Below are 15,126 nucleotides of genomic sequence, written 5' to 3' on the forward strand. Positions count from 1 at the left end.
AAATGTAACCTCTCTGCTTCATGTCATGGAACAATCCACTGGGATTACAGGTATCGACGAATAATGGTAGGAGTTAAGGACAAAGCTTGATCAAAAACATCACTCGTGCTCTTTGTCTTTTTCCTTCCGTCTATTTTTGACTTGGATTGTAGGATGGAGGCAAAGAGGGGGTGGGGGGGCACAGAGATACTTTCATTCCTATACCCCTTTAGAGTAAATTGGCTCTTTATTAAATTTAAGCCCCATCTATCAATACAAAGAACGGTATCAGAATTACTTTGTTGGCCACAAATCGTTGGCAATAGATTGAGCCTCCCTTGAAACAAGGCCATCATTTATCTGGTTCAAATTTCCTCCTGAGGTGAAAGGAAGCAAGACACAATAAGACTTTTATTGGTTCCCCGGTTGATAGATGTGACCCCCTCGAACCTCTGATTATGAGATTACCACAAGTAAAGTAAGAATCTATTAAATATTTACCCCTGTTTGTCCCCTTTGGATTCTCTCTATTTTTATCAAATAGTGCTGCCAAGGGAGCTCAAGCATGGGAGTCCCCCAACACTAAGGAGATTTACTTCGCTACAAAGTATGCTGGGGTATACAAAGCTGTGCAATTTGTCCAAGGAGTGTGACTTATAAATGAGAAGTTAATTATCATGGCCCAATCTTGAAGTACTTTAGGGTGAAATAAAATAGAAAACACACTCAGCGTGTGAAGACGCTGCACACCGTGGTAAAAGGTGACAGAATACCAATGCTGAAGGTGAAGGTGGAGGCACTGAAATGATAATAGAGTGGTAGACCATTGTGGTTTGGTTTCCCTCAGTTCCATACTGAGAGCTAGAATTATCAGCCCGGCAAGTCTGGGCCTAATATCCTTTTGTGCTGGCAGCATATTGCCGAGTGAAGATTGTGGATGGAAATAATCAGCCCTTTTAAAGGTCAGGGGAAGTTAAGCACACCCAGAGTAGACCATGACACATTCTAGCTGATAAAAAAAAAATAACTGTCTGAGTAAGGAAGAATGAGAAGAGTTCACCTTGTCCCATGTATGCTATCATGATTGCTCAGCTGTCAGTCAAATAAAATGACACGTGCATTCAACCCATCTGCGGGGAAACTTGCAACGTACTTTCAGGCAAACAGAGCACTGAAACATGCTAATTAAGCGCTAATAGTGTGGTCACTGTGACTTGATATCATCATTTGTTGCCTTCAATAAGTACATTTATTCATACACAAAACCTGTGAACACTGACATAACCAATTTAAAGTTGATATGGCTAACACTAAAGCAAATATTTGCATATTTTCACATCAAGCAAATATGGAGCAACATTAGCATTTCACTCAGTGGTTAGAAGAAGAGGACATCAGAACGCAAAACACGTCGAACCTCGAGGTGGATGAGACTACAGCTGTAAAAGACCATGTCCTGTCAGCCAAGTACAGAGGTCTGAAGCTGCAGTGGGCACAGGCTCACAGCATGGATCTATGGACCCAACCTGCCTTGTGTAAACACCAGTCAACAGTCTGGACAAATCATACAAATCGCCTTCACATGTATGAAGGGGATTTGTATGCCCCTTCATACAAATCAATCATCGTTTGAATACCATGATCTATCTGAGCATTACTTTCCAACCCTTGCAATATACCATTTTCTCATAGCTACCTCCAGCAGGATAATACACCATTTCAAACATTAAAACTCATCTCAGACTGATTTCATGACCATGATTGAGTTCAGTATCCTTCAGTGTCCTACTTCCTTCCCAGTCTGAATCCAATATAACACCTATGGGATGTGGTAAAATGGGAGATTTGCAGCATGAATGTGCAGCTGACAAATCTGTAGGACTCATGCAATGAAATTACGTCAACATGGAGTAGAATCTCAAAAGAAAGTTTCCAATTTGTAGTGGAATCCATGCCACACACTCAGCCTGAGTGTCTCCAGTATTCAATTGTCTTTTAGCTTTGGATTTGTCTCCTCTAAATCCTGGGGAAAATAACTAGCTCCTTTGGGGTAAAACATTATAGGGCCCATATTATGCCCCCTTTTACACAATTGGTTTTCAGGTGTGTGCACTACATGTCTTTGCCATTCCATTTCAAAACACCTCAAGGATCAAGCCACACAGCACCCTCCTCTTTCTGTATAAACAGCCCTGTGAGACTATGGTCGATTCCAGCGCTTTCCTGCTCACTCCTCGCCCCCCTCCCTTCGTGTACCGCAAAGCCCCGCATCGCTCCGCCTCGCTCCTCCCCGGGTCTGCTGCGCAACTACAGCGTAGCTAGACTCTTTGCTCCGGTTTCTTCCAACAAAGACAAAAAAATTAGCCTAGCTACGCCAGCCGGAACACTTATATCGTAATACAGTTTTCAGCCATATCGCCCAGCCCTAGAGCACATACGATCTTGAAAACGTACATTTGCCTCCTCCGGGGCTTCGCCTCGGACAGTTGGAAAGGCTCCGTCTGTCAAAAAGAGATGGGTTGCCAGTCCGGCGTTATGTTGGTCTGTACATCCAACAACAGAGCAAACATTATTATATCTTTTGGCCATGCTCGCGGTCGTCGTTCGCTTGTGGGGAGAAAATTATGGCGTAGACGCGATCTGTTTTTCTGCACTTCAAGGGGGGAGGTGCTGCTCAGGTTGGGGGCGTGGTCGCCCCAGTAGCAGGAGTCAACTTACGTCACTTGACGCCCGGGCTGTGAATGGCTCGTTTACAGACCGTCTGCACGGCCAACCCAAACCACGAATCAATGACTCATTGTTTTCTTTTCATTCTTCGTGGGCTGGCAGACACCCCAGATAACCAAATATACGTGGAGGCAGGTTGAAAAGGTGCCTGGAGCATAATATGGGCCCTTTAACACTCTAGTCACCTTGTAGCGTATAGTGGGTTTTCTGAAAACAGCTGTCTGCAGTTATTGAAAATGACACTATGAAAGTGGTGAGATGGGAAAAAACTAAGTGGTGGGTTAGAAATCAAAAACAGTGAGCTGGAAGATACTAAAACCCTCAGAAGAGCTGAAAGTAGCTCAGTCATCTGCGTTATGGGCAGGCGTTTGGGATCCAGTCCTGAAAAGGTAAATGAAAAGGTAAGTGAGCAGCCAATCAACGGACGCACCTGCGAGGGCAAAAATGAAGTCTTGGCATTGACAACCAAGAAACAAAACGTTAGGCCCACCTCAGCAGCAGCTGGCGCAGCAGGTGCAGCGGATCCTGGCACACAGAGAAGCTGCAGCCATGGAGGCAAAGTTATTGACACTGCAGAGGACACTGATGCTACCAGAGCTAAGCGGCCGAAGACTGACATTCGCCTCGATCCCGATGACTTGAGCGCGGCTCGTGCCATTATGGTACCAGAATAGAGAGTGGCAGGCGGGATTCCCTGTTACATGTGCAGAATATTTCATCCTTCTCAGTCCAGATGTGGTCCAGCTTGACTGGAAACACACAGTGGACGCTGATAAGGGACTTCACTAACATGGAACCTCCAAGGAACGTTTGGCCTGTTTCAGCTAGTGGAAAGAACGAGAACACCGTACAGCGAAAGGAAAATACATTTTTCAACACTCGTAAATGCAGACAAGCGCCCCCCCCCCCCCCCCCCCCCCCCCCCTAAAAAAACAATAAAAAAACTACAAGACTTCCCTGCATAACCTTGTATCTGTCCAGTTTAGCTGCTTATCTACTGCTGTTAATGATGCTTGAGACAGAGACTGGCCTTTTTATCACTGTGAGTGTGGGCACACGCACACATACAAAAAGTACATATTTGTCAGTGCAAGTTTTTGGCTAAAACCAATCTTCATCATCATCATCACCACCACCACCACCTCGTGACCTCTGCCATCAGATGCCAAAGAGAGGCACTTCCATCACATCAGAAACGTTAGTGTAATAAATGTTTTAAATAATTTAGTGTGGCCCACGAAGGATGTTATAAAAAAAATGAAATGGCCCCACAAAAGGTTCCCCACCTCTGACAAACAAGCAGTTTCATGATTGATTTAAAGGAATGGTTTGAGTAAAAGAGGGCAAACGGTACACTTCGTATTTTTTGAGCGTTAAACAAACTAGAGCTAATATCGCCTGAAGAGAGCCAGGCTGGCAGTTACCCTGTGTCCAGTCTTTGTGATGATGAGCTAAACTAACTGGCTAATGCTTGATATTTAACGACAGATAATAGAGTTATATTGTCTACTTATTCATCTATTCGACAGAAAGTGACTTTGAGTATTTCTCAAAATGTCTAATAATTCCTCTAACGCAAAACGATCAATTATAACTGCCGTAAAGAAACATCCTTCATTTCTCTTTCTATTCACAAAAGTTGTCAAAGTGTTGACATCTTGTTGTTGAAAGGCACTAGCATTGCTTTCGGTGGAGTTGTGGCAGCAGAGTAAAGGACAAATCATATGGGACCATAGTGACTTACAGCACTGAGGGCTACAGGAAGGTCACTCTTTGCCTTCCCTCCAGGCATCAGTCTTCAAAACAGAGTGACGGCCCCAGTGAGGCTGATAAGTAAATACAGTTTTAATGGGCTGTGAATGGCTGGTGGTAATCTGTGCAGGCCGGCAGTGGGCAAGGCACAGAGGGCGACGGGGCATTCTGCAGCGCTTATTATTAATGCTATCATAGATCAGATAGTCCAGGGAAGAAAATGAAAGGTGGTGATGAATTTGGGCCTCCTGTCTACCAGCGGACTGGAGGACAGGCCACTGAGGCTGGATAAGGTCATGGATGAAGGATACCACCCGAAAGAAGACACAAGGGACGATTCATTATGTATAAAATAAAGGATAGGATGGTATGTGTCCCTGCGGGCCTACTGAAGGTTATGGGGTGACCATGGGACACTTCAGAAACACAGCATCTAGTGTGTTCCTACTTACCCATGTGCTATTCTTAATATCTGAACATCCCACAATGTTTTTTTTTGTATCCTTTACAGAAACTCTGTGTCCTTACAGGAAAAATCAATTGCCGAACATTCCCTTGTAAAAATGGTGCGATAGGTGTCTGGTGGTGGAAATGCAGTGTGTTGTTGCATGCGCGGGCGTCGAATGGGTCTGGCATTTCAGTCCTCACTTAATTCTCAAGGCATGAAAGCTTCCAGATTTTATTTTTTTTTCCGGACATCAAAGACTTGAGACCTTTCTCAAGACATCAAAGTCTTAACACCTGTCCTGGGAGAGGTCTGCACATCCAGACGTCACGTCTGTCAAGACACAACCGCTTGTTCCTTTTTTTTCTTTTACCTCCTGGATAACCGCTCAAATGTTGCCTGAAATTGCCATACCAGTTTTTAAAACTTCTACATTTCCCAATCTAACGTGTCCCGTTTCTGAAGATGGATGGATGGTGTGTGAGCTTTTACAGCAGCCAATGTCTTCACCTGGGAAATGGATTGACCATGTGCAGAACTCGGAGGAGGTCGACCAGTCTCGTTAATGACTCGCAGCCCCAGATGATGTAACCTAAGCCACTCTGGCTCTGTCTGGTGCTCTCTCTGATTTCCAGCAGCTGAATGGACCTCAGTGTAGCGTGAGCTTCAAGGGATTTGACTGAGTGTCAGGCTCTAGAATGAGCAACCTTTGGATGGCTACCAGCCTTTCCTTTATGTGAGTGATGTTCCAGCTCTCCATTAAACCCACGGAGGTGGACTGCTCTACACTTTTGTCCTCCCCCCCCCGCCTCTAATGCTTTTTGCAGCTGTAGAAGAGTGAATTTGTTTCCAGGATCAAATTGCACACACTGAGAGGGGAGTAAAAGCCTGGCTCCTTAAGGAGCAAATGGAATTTGAAGTCCAAACAGAAAGGATGACTTTAAAATCAAGGTAGATGCAAAGGATGTAACAGTGGTCAAAGAGATTTCAGACTCACGCTTTCCTTCACAAACATCTTCACAACAACTAACTGAAGTGACATCCATACACTTAATCTGTGTGAATGGAAGTAGTGTCCTGGGTGATTTTCTTTGTCATTGCTAGACCTTTAAAAAAACAATCTCTGACAACATCCGTAGCGGGAGGCGATACGTTTTCAGGTTGTCTGCCAGTCCAATTCTCGTGAAAGTGATATGACAGGAACACCAGGAGCGATTTTTATTTGTCAAATTTGGCACAAACATTCACTTGGACTAGATTTTTGTGGCCAGAGGTCACAAAAACCTCAAAACATATTTATAACTCATCGATTAATACATTATTTATAAGCTTAAGTAAAACCCTATTTAAGTCTTCACTACATTTATTACATGAGTCTGGATAGACAAGGCAAACAGCCATGACGTGGTAATTCTGGGTATATATGAGCTGCTGCCCACACCTACAGAGTAAAGGTTGTTGTGATACTACTTTCCCTACAGCTGAATTATACAAAATTGATCTTGTACAACAGATCATGCATTTATTTCGACACACACGGCATTATTATTTGGTGCTCCTACGATTTCCGTTTTTCGCAATTAAAACACTCACAATAGTATTTGGTGCCTTACTGTGTGATTAATCTTTGATTAACAGACATTGCCTTCTTTTCAAAAAAAAACAAACAAAAAACAAGTACTAATTGAATTAATTACATCTCTAAACAGCACGACTCTCTTTCTTTGAATCGAAAATGCAAACCAAACTAATGTGAGGCGCTAACTTTGCGCTGATCGCAGCACAGGCGGACAAGTAATGCAACAAAACACTTCCTCAGGAGTGTGTGGGGCGACTCATCTGATCTTCTCGTGGATCTTTCTTTATTTTTCCATCAACAGCACAATGTGGCCTGCACAGAAAGAAAATAATAATCTGCTGTGTGGTTTAATCAATCACCAGATTACAGCAATAAAGCAATTTACATTTCAATTTTTCTGTTTTTTTTGTTTCTGTTTAGCCACAATCCTGTTTTAGATTACCAACAAATAAATTAAAACAAAGCAGACAAATATGCGATCATGTTTATAAAGCCATGTATAAATGTTTGCTTCGGAGTTGATAGTCATGCATGCTTGCCGCTTGGACTACATTACCTTCCTTCAGGGTTTCTAATTTTACAGGCTAAACTTGACATACCAGTCTTATAGAGTCCTGCCATCTACCCTTTTACATCCTGTCATTTCAGAAGGCTACAGTAAACATATTTAAGACAGAATGTATTCATGCACGGAAAGACCTTGTGTCCCTGATGCCCTTGAATATACAGGCGTATGGGGAAAAGAGGACCTAGAAACTCACCGTTGAGCATTACAGACATGCTTCAACGCACTGCACTGTTGAATGAATAACATGGCAAAGGCAAAAAGTAGCCATGTTTTATGAAAAAAAAGGAAAAAGAAAAAATTCTCTGATTCCTCTATGTCACAAAACGGAATATCTTTGGTATGTGGACAAAACAAAACGTCATCCTGGGGTTTGAGAAACATTTTTAACCATTTTATGACATTTTATGGACCAAACAACTAATTGATTAATCAAGAAAATAACCAACAGATGAGTCTATTATTAAATAAGCTGTAGTAGCAGCCACACTACTTACATCTAATAAAAATGTATTTAGCAGTCATTCACCTGAACTCATTCAACTGTCTTTAGTGTCCACAGTGTTGGATGTTTCTTGCCTTTTGTCCTCCACCTCCACACCTGAGCAGCACAAAGCCTCTGTAGTTCCACTGTCGTGCCACACGGGGTCGCCAGTGCCCGCCAAGCGATGCGTTCATGCACATCAGCTGGATTGTCCGGCTTTCAACAACTTTGAAAGGGCATCTGTTTTTTTTTTGTTGTGTGCACAGGAGGTGACGGTGTCGACAGGGAGCCATATATTCAGAAAAGGCTGTGACAGATGTTGCTTTGGTTGAGAACGGGCTCTGGTTAAAAAGCGTATGATAAGAAATGTTTATGGTAATTCTCATCACCTTCCGCGAAGTACGGGGAACACCCCGCCCCCCCCCCCCGCCCCCGATGTGAGCCAGCGCTACAGTTCATGTCACAGCAATATGCTTTCTCCTGCTCTGCCTCTCTCGACGCGCATTGGACGGACACGCGATGCGTAAGCTCCGCCGAACCCGTAGCTCGTCTAAATAACCCCGAGGCAGATGAAGGTTTGGAACCGGACTTTTCGCAGAAGATTTTATCCACCTGGTGCCAAAGTGTAACTGGAACCCTGCTGCGGGCTGCCGCTGGAGTTGCGCTCTGTCAGGACTTGGATCAACAACAAAAAAACGCCCGGGTGCGGGCGCATGCCGACCGGCGGTGCGCCTTTAAAGTTCTCCACTTTTTCTTTTATTGTCACCCGCACACGATGTCGAGCTGCGTCCGTTCGTCCCAAATTGTTGGACTGTATAGGCGCGACACAGCAGGCAACTTCAGTAGTAGAGGATGCAGAGCGGACCAAGCGAGCAACTGAGGGGAAAGAATGATCGGATACCCTTCTTTTTTTAAATATCATTTTATATAAAAAATCAGGGAAGAAATGTACCACAGCAGACGTGTCACCGCGTTTCCAGCAGCCGCCTGAGCGCAATGCTCCAAAGAGTGGTGCCAGGCTGCGCGCAACTTCCTTCTCTTCATTTCTTCAATTTTTCCTAAAAAAACCCCAGCTGATGCGACACAACTGACAGCCTTGAAGCCTGTTGCTCAAGCAAATTGCCATGATCTAAAAAAAAACAATCATATTTTGCATAAATGACTGCACGAGGCATGACATTTTTACAAGAACATTTTTTTTTACTAGCGATGCTGCAAGTATGATATTTTCTTTGAATTAAGCCATTTCGGCTTCCATATATATATATATATATATTTTTTTTTGGTGGGGGATTCTTTCATTCCTCATGGCTCAAGGAAACATGTTGCACATCCTTGCACTTCAGTCGGCGCTGTTACTTTTGGGATGTAAGTACAATTTCAGCCGATTTACCCAAATGTTTTGTGGTCTACTCTTTTAACCACTGATATGTGTTTTCTTCCCTCTTCTTTATGCGAACAAACAATATGCAGCCTGCCATAACGCGGTCACAGAAACTGTGACTCACCTGAGAGACAGGGGAGGCAGGGCAATATCATCATGTCAGTCACTGCTGTGCGAAAGTGTCAGTATGCTATGATTGAAATAATGAATACAATACAATTGAATGCTCCATATAGTATTATACTGCATGCATCTAATTCACTTATGCTTCCTGAGAATAATTTCATATAATATTTTATTTTACATATTATGAAGAATCCACTGCGGCCAGTGTAGCGTGGCTTTGCACCAGGTGCAACAGCTTTGGCCTGAAATGACATTCATCTCAGGAAAATATCAATGTGACATGGATCCTCGTGTGCAACAGAAGCACTGGGGCTACATCACCTCACGAATTCTGTTATTATTACATCAAAATTCATCTAAAAAAAAAAATCACACAGACCTGCAGTGGTGAGACGTCTTCATATAGCTAAAATCACAACGTGACAGTAATGAGATCATGTGGCGCAATGACAAAAAAACTTTCTTCCTTTCTATCTAAGTTGGTGTTAAAATAATGTAAATTTCACTTCCAGTGAACATGATGTATACCATCAATCATTTAGGGTCATATGGAGGAGAGCTGCATTAACTTTGGCTGCCCTGCAGCCAGAATACGCAGGTCTGAGGTCCGCTGGTGGTCCGGCTAATGAATCCCTTCTGTCTTGTGAGGGGGGAAAGGGTTTAATCCAAAAAGCTGTTTGGAAAATGTATCCTGCCCACTATTGTTAATTTTCCCTTCAGAAAATTCCTTGCCTTAGCAGCTTCCTTTCCTATCAAACACGGGGAGCTTTTTCCCATTGCACCTTTTCAAATGTGTATTAAAATCTATCAATCTGCAGCTGCAAATAGTGAACTCAATATCAGTTGCAATGAAAAAAAATCTTTGAAGGGGACTATTCCTCATTCGTTTTGTTTTTCTGCCATGAGACTAATAAAGAATCATAATCGGATTGTATTCAAATAAAAGCCCACAGCCAATTATTGATCAGTTTCGGTCCTATAAAAAAAATGCATTTCTGGAAAGAGTTACCACTAAACCCTCTCAGACTGCATGTAACGCGTCCATTGTGCACACACACACACACACACACACACACACACACACACCTTGATGATGCTTCTTTGTCAGGGCTCAGAGGATGACTCTTATTTGACAGCGTCTCTGTTACAAGTGCTGACTCACTGGCTTGAAGTGTGCCCAAATGATGTTTGCCATATGCTAAGGCCTTCTCAGTAACCACACACAGTCGGATCCTAATTGAGCGTTGTGTGTCGTAAAGCTACAGGACACAGCGTCTCACTGTGAATGGGGATGGAAATTGATAACACACTCCAGGAAATGAGAGGATCAGATCTGTGCTAGGAAAATGCCTGCACAGCGTATCAGCGCCACAATTAAGGAGCGAAATCTTGTGGTGTGACTGTGTCCCTATCCCCTTGTTAAAGAAAAGCCGAAATGTTACCGGGCCTAAAATATTGCTCCAATAAATCTGCTGAATAAAATGTCATTGTGATAAAGTGAAGATAGGTATTAAAGGTCTTTTTTCTGTTAAAAGAGAACTGGCCTTATTTCCTTTATATTTAAAAAACTCTGTCCCCCCCTATTAAATGAAGCCACTAGGTGTGTTTTTGACGAGAGACCTTGCTGGGATTCCTGTGAGCAATATCCAATCTTCCCTCCCGTCATCTTATCCTCGAGCCTAACAAGATCCAAAAGGGGATCAAGCAAGGATAGCCTCCAGTCTACATCTTTAAGTACCAAGCACGCAGCCCATGCTGTCTCTTGTCTCCGCCACGTGTCTGTCCTCATGGCTCTTTATCCCCGTCAAGGGGTGCCGCTCGTCCTGGGAATGAAATCTTTTTTTGTTTTGTTGACTTTTTCTCAGTGGAAAGAGTTTTGATCTGTTACTGTCTTCAGAATGATCCACCGCTGTGGCCCAGTGGCCCCCAGTGCTGTGGAAACACATCCAGCTCCTCTTCCTCTGCCCCTGGCGAGTTCTTAAAACCTCGCGACTCTTGTCCTTGAGCGAGCAAGCCCAGGAAATAAGAGAGAGGGGTGACATACTGCACAGAAAATTGCATCTTTCTCAAAATTACTAAAAAGGTGAAATATGACTCAAATTAATGGAGACACACAGTTGTATGCAAAGAAACCCTGTTCCTGCTGAGAGCAGACTGATCATGTTTGCCTTAATGCTTGGCTTAATAAATTAGTTGTAGAATGTAATTTTTTGGGCCATATAATGTTGACAACTCAACAGAAAAAAGTCCAGGAAGTCTAATTGAGAAACTACAGATTCTGAAATCTGCTTCAAGCTTTTCGGCATACTCACTTAGCTTGTATCAGGAGCGTATGGCCGTTACAGTTTCAAATGAGTCTCCGTCGTAAGTGAGCTCGCCTCTGATGAAGACCTATCATGTCATTTACCAGGTGATAACTCAGTTATGGTGTTCATTCATGGTTCATAGAGCATGAAAAGAACAGAAGAAATCCATGGCTTGGTGCTTTTTAGCACACTGTGGTGCACTTCTGAGATTTGCGACAGAGGATGCTGATAAAGAGAGGCAGAGTTTTCTCTTCTCTCTGAACCAATTTGGTGTTGCCTGGGTGTTTTACGTAGTTTCTCTTCATGGAAGGAGAAAGAAAAAGAGCCCGGCGCAGGCATTCCTCTACTGTGTAATTATCGACCATCACAAATATTTCATGCTATGTGTTTATATGTCACACTGTGAACTTTTGTTTGTTTAACGACCATTACATGAAACACACAGAGTAGGTGACTGAGTAGGTGGACCTTCATCTAAATCCCTTGTACTGCTCCTTCATGCTCATTACGCTTAAAGTGGGTGTGGGAGGCATACATCGTAGCTTTCCAATCACTGAGTCAAAAGAGGGTTTTTGCCCCCCATAAATTCATATATCATCAGTATAATGTCCCATAATATTTCCACAAAGCCCATCTGCCCTGTGTTAATTGGCCCTTTATAACTACCGTGATCTCACATTCAATTTAATCAAATTTCATGATTGGAGAAGGGGAATAGAGGGAATCTGTGTAAAAGCTTTACAGGAAGGGGCTGTGAATGTGTGTGTGTGTGTGTGTGTGTGTGTGTGTGTGTTTGTGTATGTGTGTGGGGGGGGTGTCATTGTAAAAATTGACAAATGTGCTGATGCAGTGTTTTTAGTATTCTCTCATCAGTGGATACTTGTTTCTGAACAGAGGGCCTCCTCCTCATAAATCTGTCGGGGAGTTCACAGCCAGACTGTCTGCGTCGGGTAGAAGTGGTGCAGCAGGGGGAAAGTAGCCCAAACCACCAGTTCACATGCAACTGTTCCAAACGGATACTTTGATTTGAAAGAAATTAATTCATGGTAATCATCAATTTATTTTTGATCATCTATGAATTAATAAAATCCCAAAATGTGACAATATTAGTTTTAAAACCTGTAATAATAGGTTATTTAACATGACCTTATAATATAGTATAGTATAATATAATGATGCAATATCATGACAGTATATATTTTGCAGGGTTTGTGTTGTTCTTCAGTTAATTAGACCTATTGTTTGAATTGGACCAGCTCTGGCTTTGTTTATACAAATGTTACCGGGCTCCACTAGCTGGAATATCCTGCAATAAAACACACAGGGATACTCACGAAAAAATCTGACGTTGGATGGTAGGAATTAGTTAGCTGGTTAACTCACTCGAGTGAAATGAACTAGCCACTGCAACAGGCATCATGATGGACGGTAACTGTTTAAACGTGGCAAAGGAGCTATTGAACAGACGGTGTGTGGGGATGAAAGGCTTTGAACTACAACCAGGCAGCTTGAAAATTCTCTAGTTACCTGTATCATGCATGCACATCTGTCAAGTGATGAGTAAAGTGAGAACCATTTTGTTTTTCAGACAAGTCAGGGAACATATTTGCCAAATTTGTCACAATCTATCGTCTGGGCACCACGACAAGTTGGGCATCACCAAAGTCAGTAATCTTCTGGGGACAATGACTATTTTTGCACATCTTTCCAATTGGATAGACACCTCTACAAAGTGTTTTTATGTAACCCAACCAATATTTGTTGAGACAATTCACTCACATTCAAAAAATGCCAACTTCATGGTCGCACCAGAGGGACAGTCAGGGAATCGCCTAATTCACAGTGTTTACCCTTTGTGCACTATGAATATCCACGTGTGTGCTTGAATCTAAGTACCGTTGCTATCCCTATGCCATTACCATTTGCATGGTGAAACAAATCTTACTAAGAAGTCACTGACTACTAGATTATGCCAAAGTTTCTGTAGTACTGATGAAAAGAAAAAAAGTTCCCCTAACACTCAAACAGCTTTCTGAAATTCAGTATGCCACAGCAGCAGTTCTTTGGCCGACATGACTACCTCTTCATGTGACCACCTCCTGAAGTCACATAGTGCAGGATCAAGTGCATACTTTAAACCAAATGATGTAATATTTTTGTAACACCAGAACTGACTGAAATACCCTGCAAATTCTAAAGAGGAGGAACACAGGGATGCAGTTCATTAGGAATGGTTACAGCTCTTTACTTGAGTTGATGTTTCTGTTTGTTCACCTATTTTTCTTCATGGGCTTTGATACAAATGCTAAAATGCAGCTTTTCTGCATTCACAGCTTTATACTGTAGTGTAACCTGTTTACTTTCTGCATAGGTTTGTGCAGCTATTTTTCTATTACAGCATCTCATAGAAAAGGCATTTTCATTGTTTATTGTAACACGCAAACCTTTGAATCATGTGATATAAAAAACAAACTGCAACACCAGATTAAGAAGTGGATTATGTTTTTATTACTTCAGCACATTAATAAAATGTCATTGGTCTGTCTGGGAGCTTTCTCTGGAAACAAAAACAGCTAGAAGATCCTCCCACAGTCTTAGATTGTTATGCAGTAATGCAGGATACCGCATTGAGGCTCAAACTACATGAAAACATGCAAGAACCTTATTTCCTTTCAACTATTGTGTCTTTCTAGCAAGCACAAACATAGGGCCAAAAACCAGTTATAGCATAGCTTCTTATATGCTGCCCCTCAGCCTGGTCTTGCGGTTTTCCTGTCAGCAGAGATGAATCCATAACTCCAATGAGTTATGCATTTTTGATCTGAGTAATCGCAGGTAGGTGGCCGGACAAAAGGCTGTCACTACATCTGCGAGAGTGGAGCACTTGGTTGTGTGCAGAGCTGTCGCTGTCTATCAGAGGTATCAGAGCTGAATGCATTTGAGGGAATGATCTGACAGGTACATATTGTCAAGGCCCATTGACTTCTTTGTGGCCTGGCTTGATTGATTGCCGAGTTTACGTTAAAATTCAACAATTGTTATGTTAAAACGAGAGCCGCGTACCTCTTTGAGATTCAGAGTGGTGTGCTCATGCAGTAGAATGCTGACCAGCAGCCCCAAAAACTACTATTGAATTTTAATTTTAAAATATATTAGTTTTATCACTCAAGCAGTCCTTTCTGTTTCTGAGTAATCACTATTGTCTGCTCTGGCTGGAACAAGGCCGAAGACTTTTGTCGTGCCCTCTCATCTGTGACAGCAAACCAATGTACAGCTGCACGAAGAATGAATCATGGTCGATGTAAAGGTGCCTCTGACACAGCACATTTTATAATGTGAAACAAAGAGCATTAGCCAAATAAAAATTCTTAGATATGAAAACAATAAACAACCACCGTCTGAAATGGACATATTTATTGTGAGTGAAGCAGATTTGGGCTTTACTTCAGCTTGACATCACAGATTAACATTTCTGCTCTGTGGACTGAGGTTTGTCTCTGTTCAAACAATGTGTTACTCAGACAAACGTATCAGCCAACATCAGCCACTATTAAGCCAATAACTTTTAATCAATCTATGTAAAGATTTAATTAGAAAAAGTAAACTTTTAAAGAAATTAAAATGTATCCATTCATTTTAGTTTCTTTAAAAGATTACTGATTACTTAAAGTGTGTTACTGCCAAACTTAATTCCATCGATAAATTACACATTGTCCTTATTATATACTGTATTTTCAGGAACTTTACATGGCAAAAGAACATGAGAGTAATAGGTTGCA

The 15,126-nt window shown here is 42.3% G+C and overlaps 1 protein-coding gene across 1 annotated transcript in view; it reads left to right on the forward strand.

The window, feature by feature from the left end:
• The first annotated feature begins 7,974 nt into the window (after positions 1–7,974).
• si:dkeyp-14d3.1 (transmembrane protein 132C) overlaps positions 7,975–15,126 on the forward strand; it is a 119,737-nt gene continuing 112,585 nt past the window's right edge. Inside the window, exon 1 of the mRNA XM_035641034.2 lies at positions 7,975–8,899. Within this exon, the coding sequence (XP_035496927.2) occupies positions 8,839–8,899 (61 nt within the window). The 5' untranslated portion in view covers positions 7,975–8,838. The remainder of the gene's footprint in view (positions 8,900–15,126) is intronic.

Source organism: Scophthalmus maximus, chromosome 19, assembly GCF_022379125.1.
Source record: "Scophthalmus maximus strain ysfricsl-2021 chromosome 19, ASM2237912v1, whole genome shotgun sequence".
Lineage (NCBI taxonomy): Eukaryota > Metazoa > Chordata > Actinopteri > Pleuronectiformes > Scophthalmidae > Scophthalmus > Scophthalmus maximus.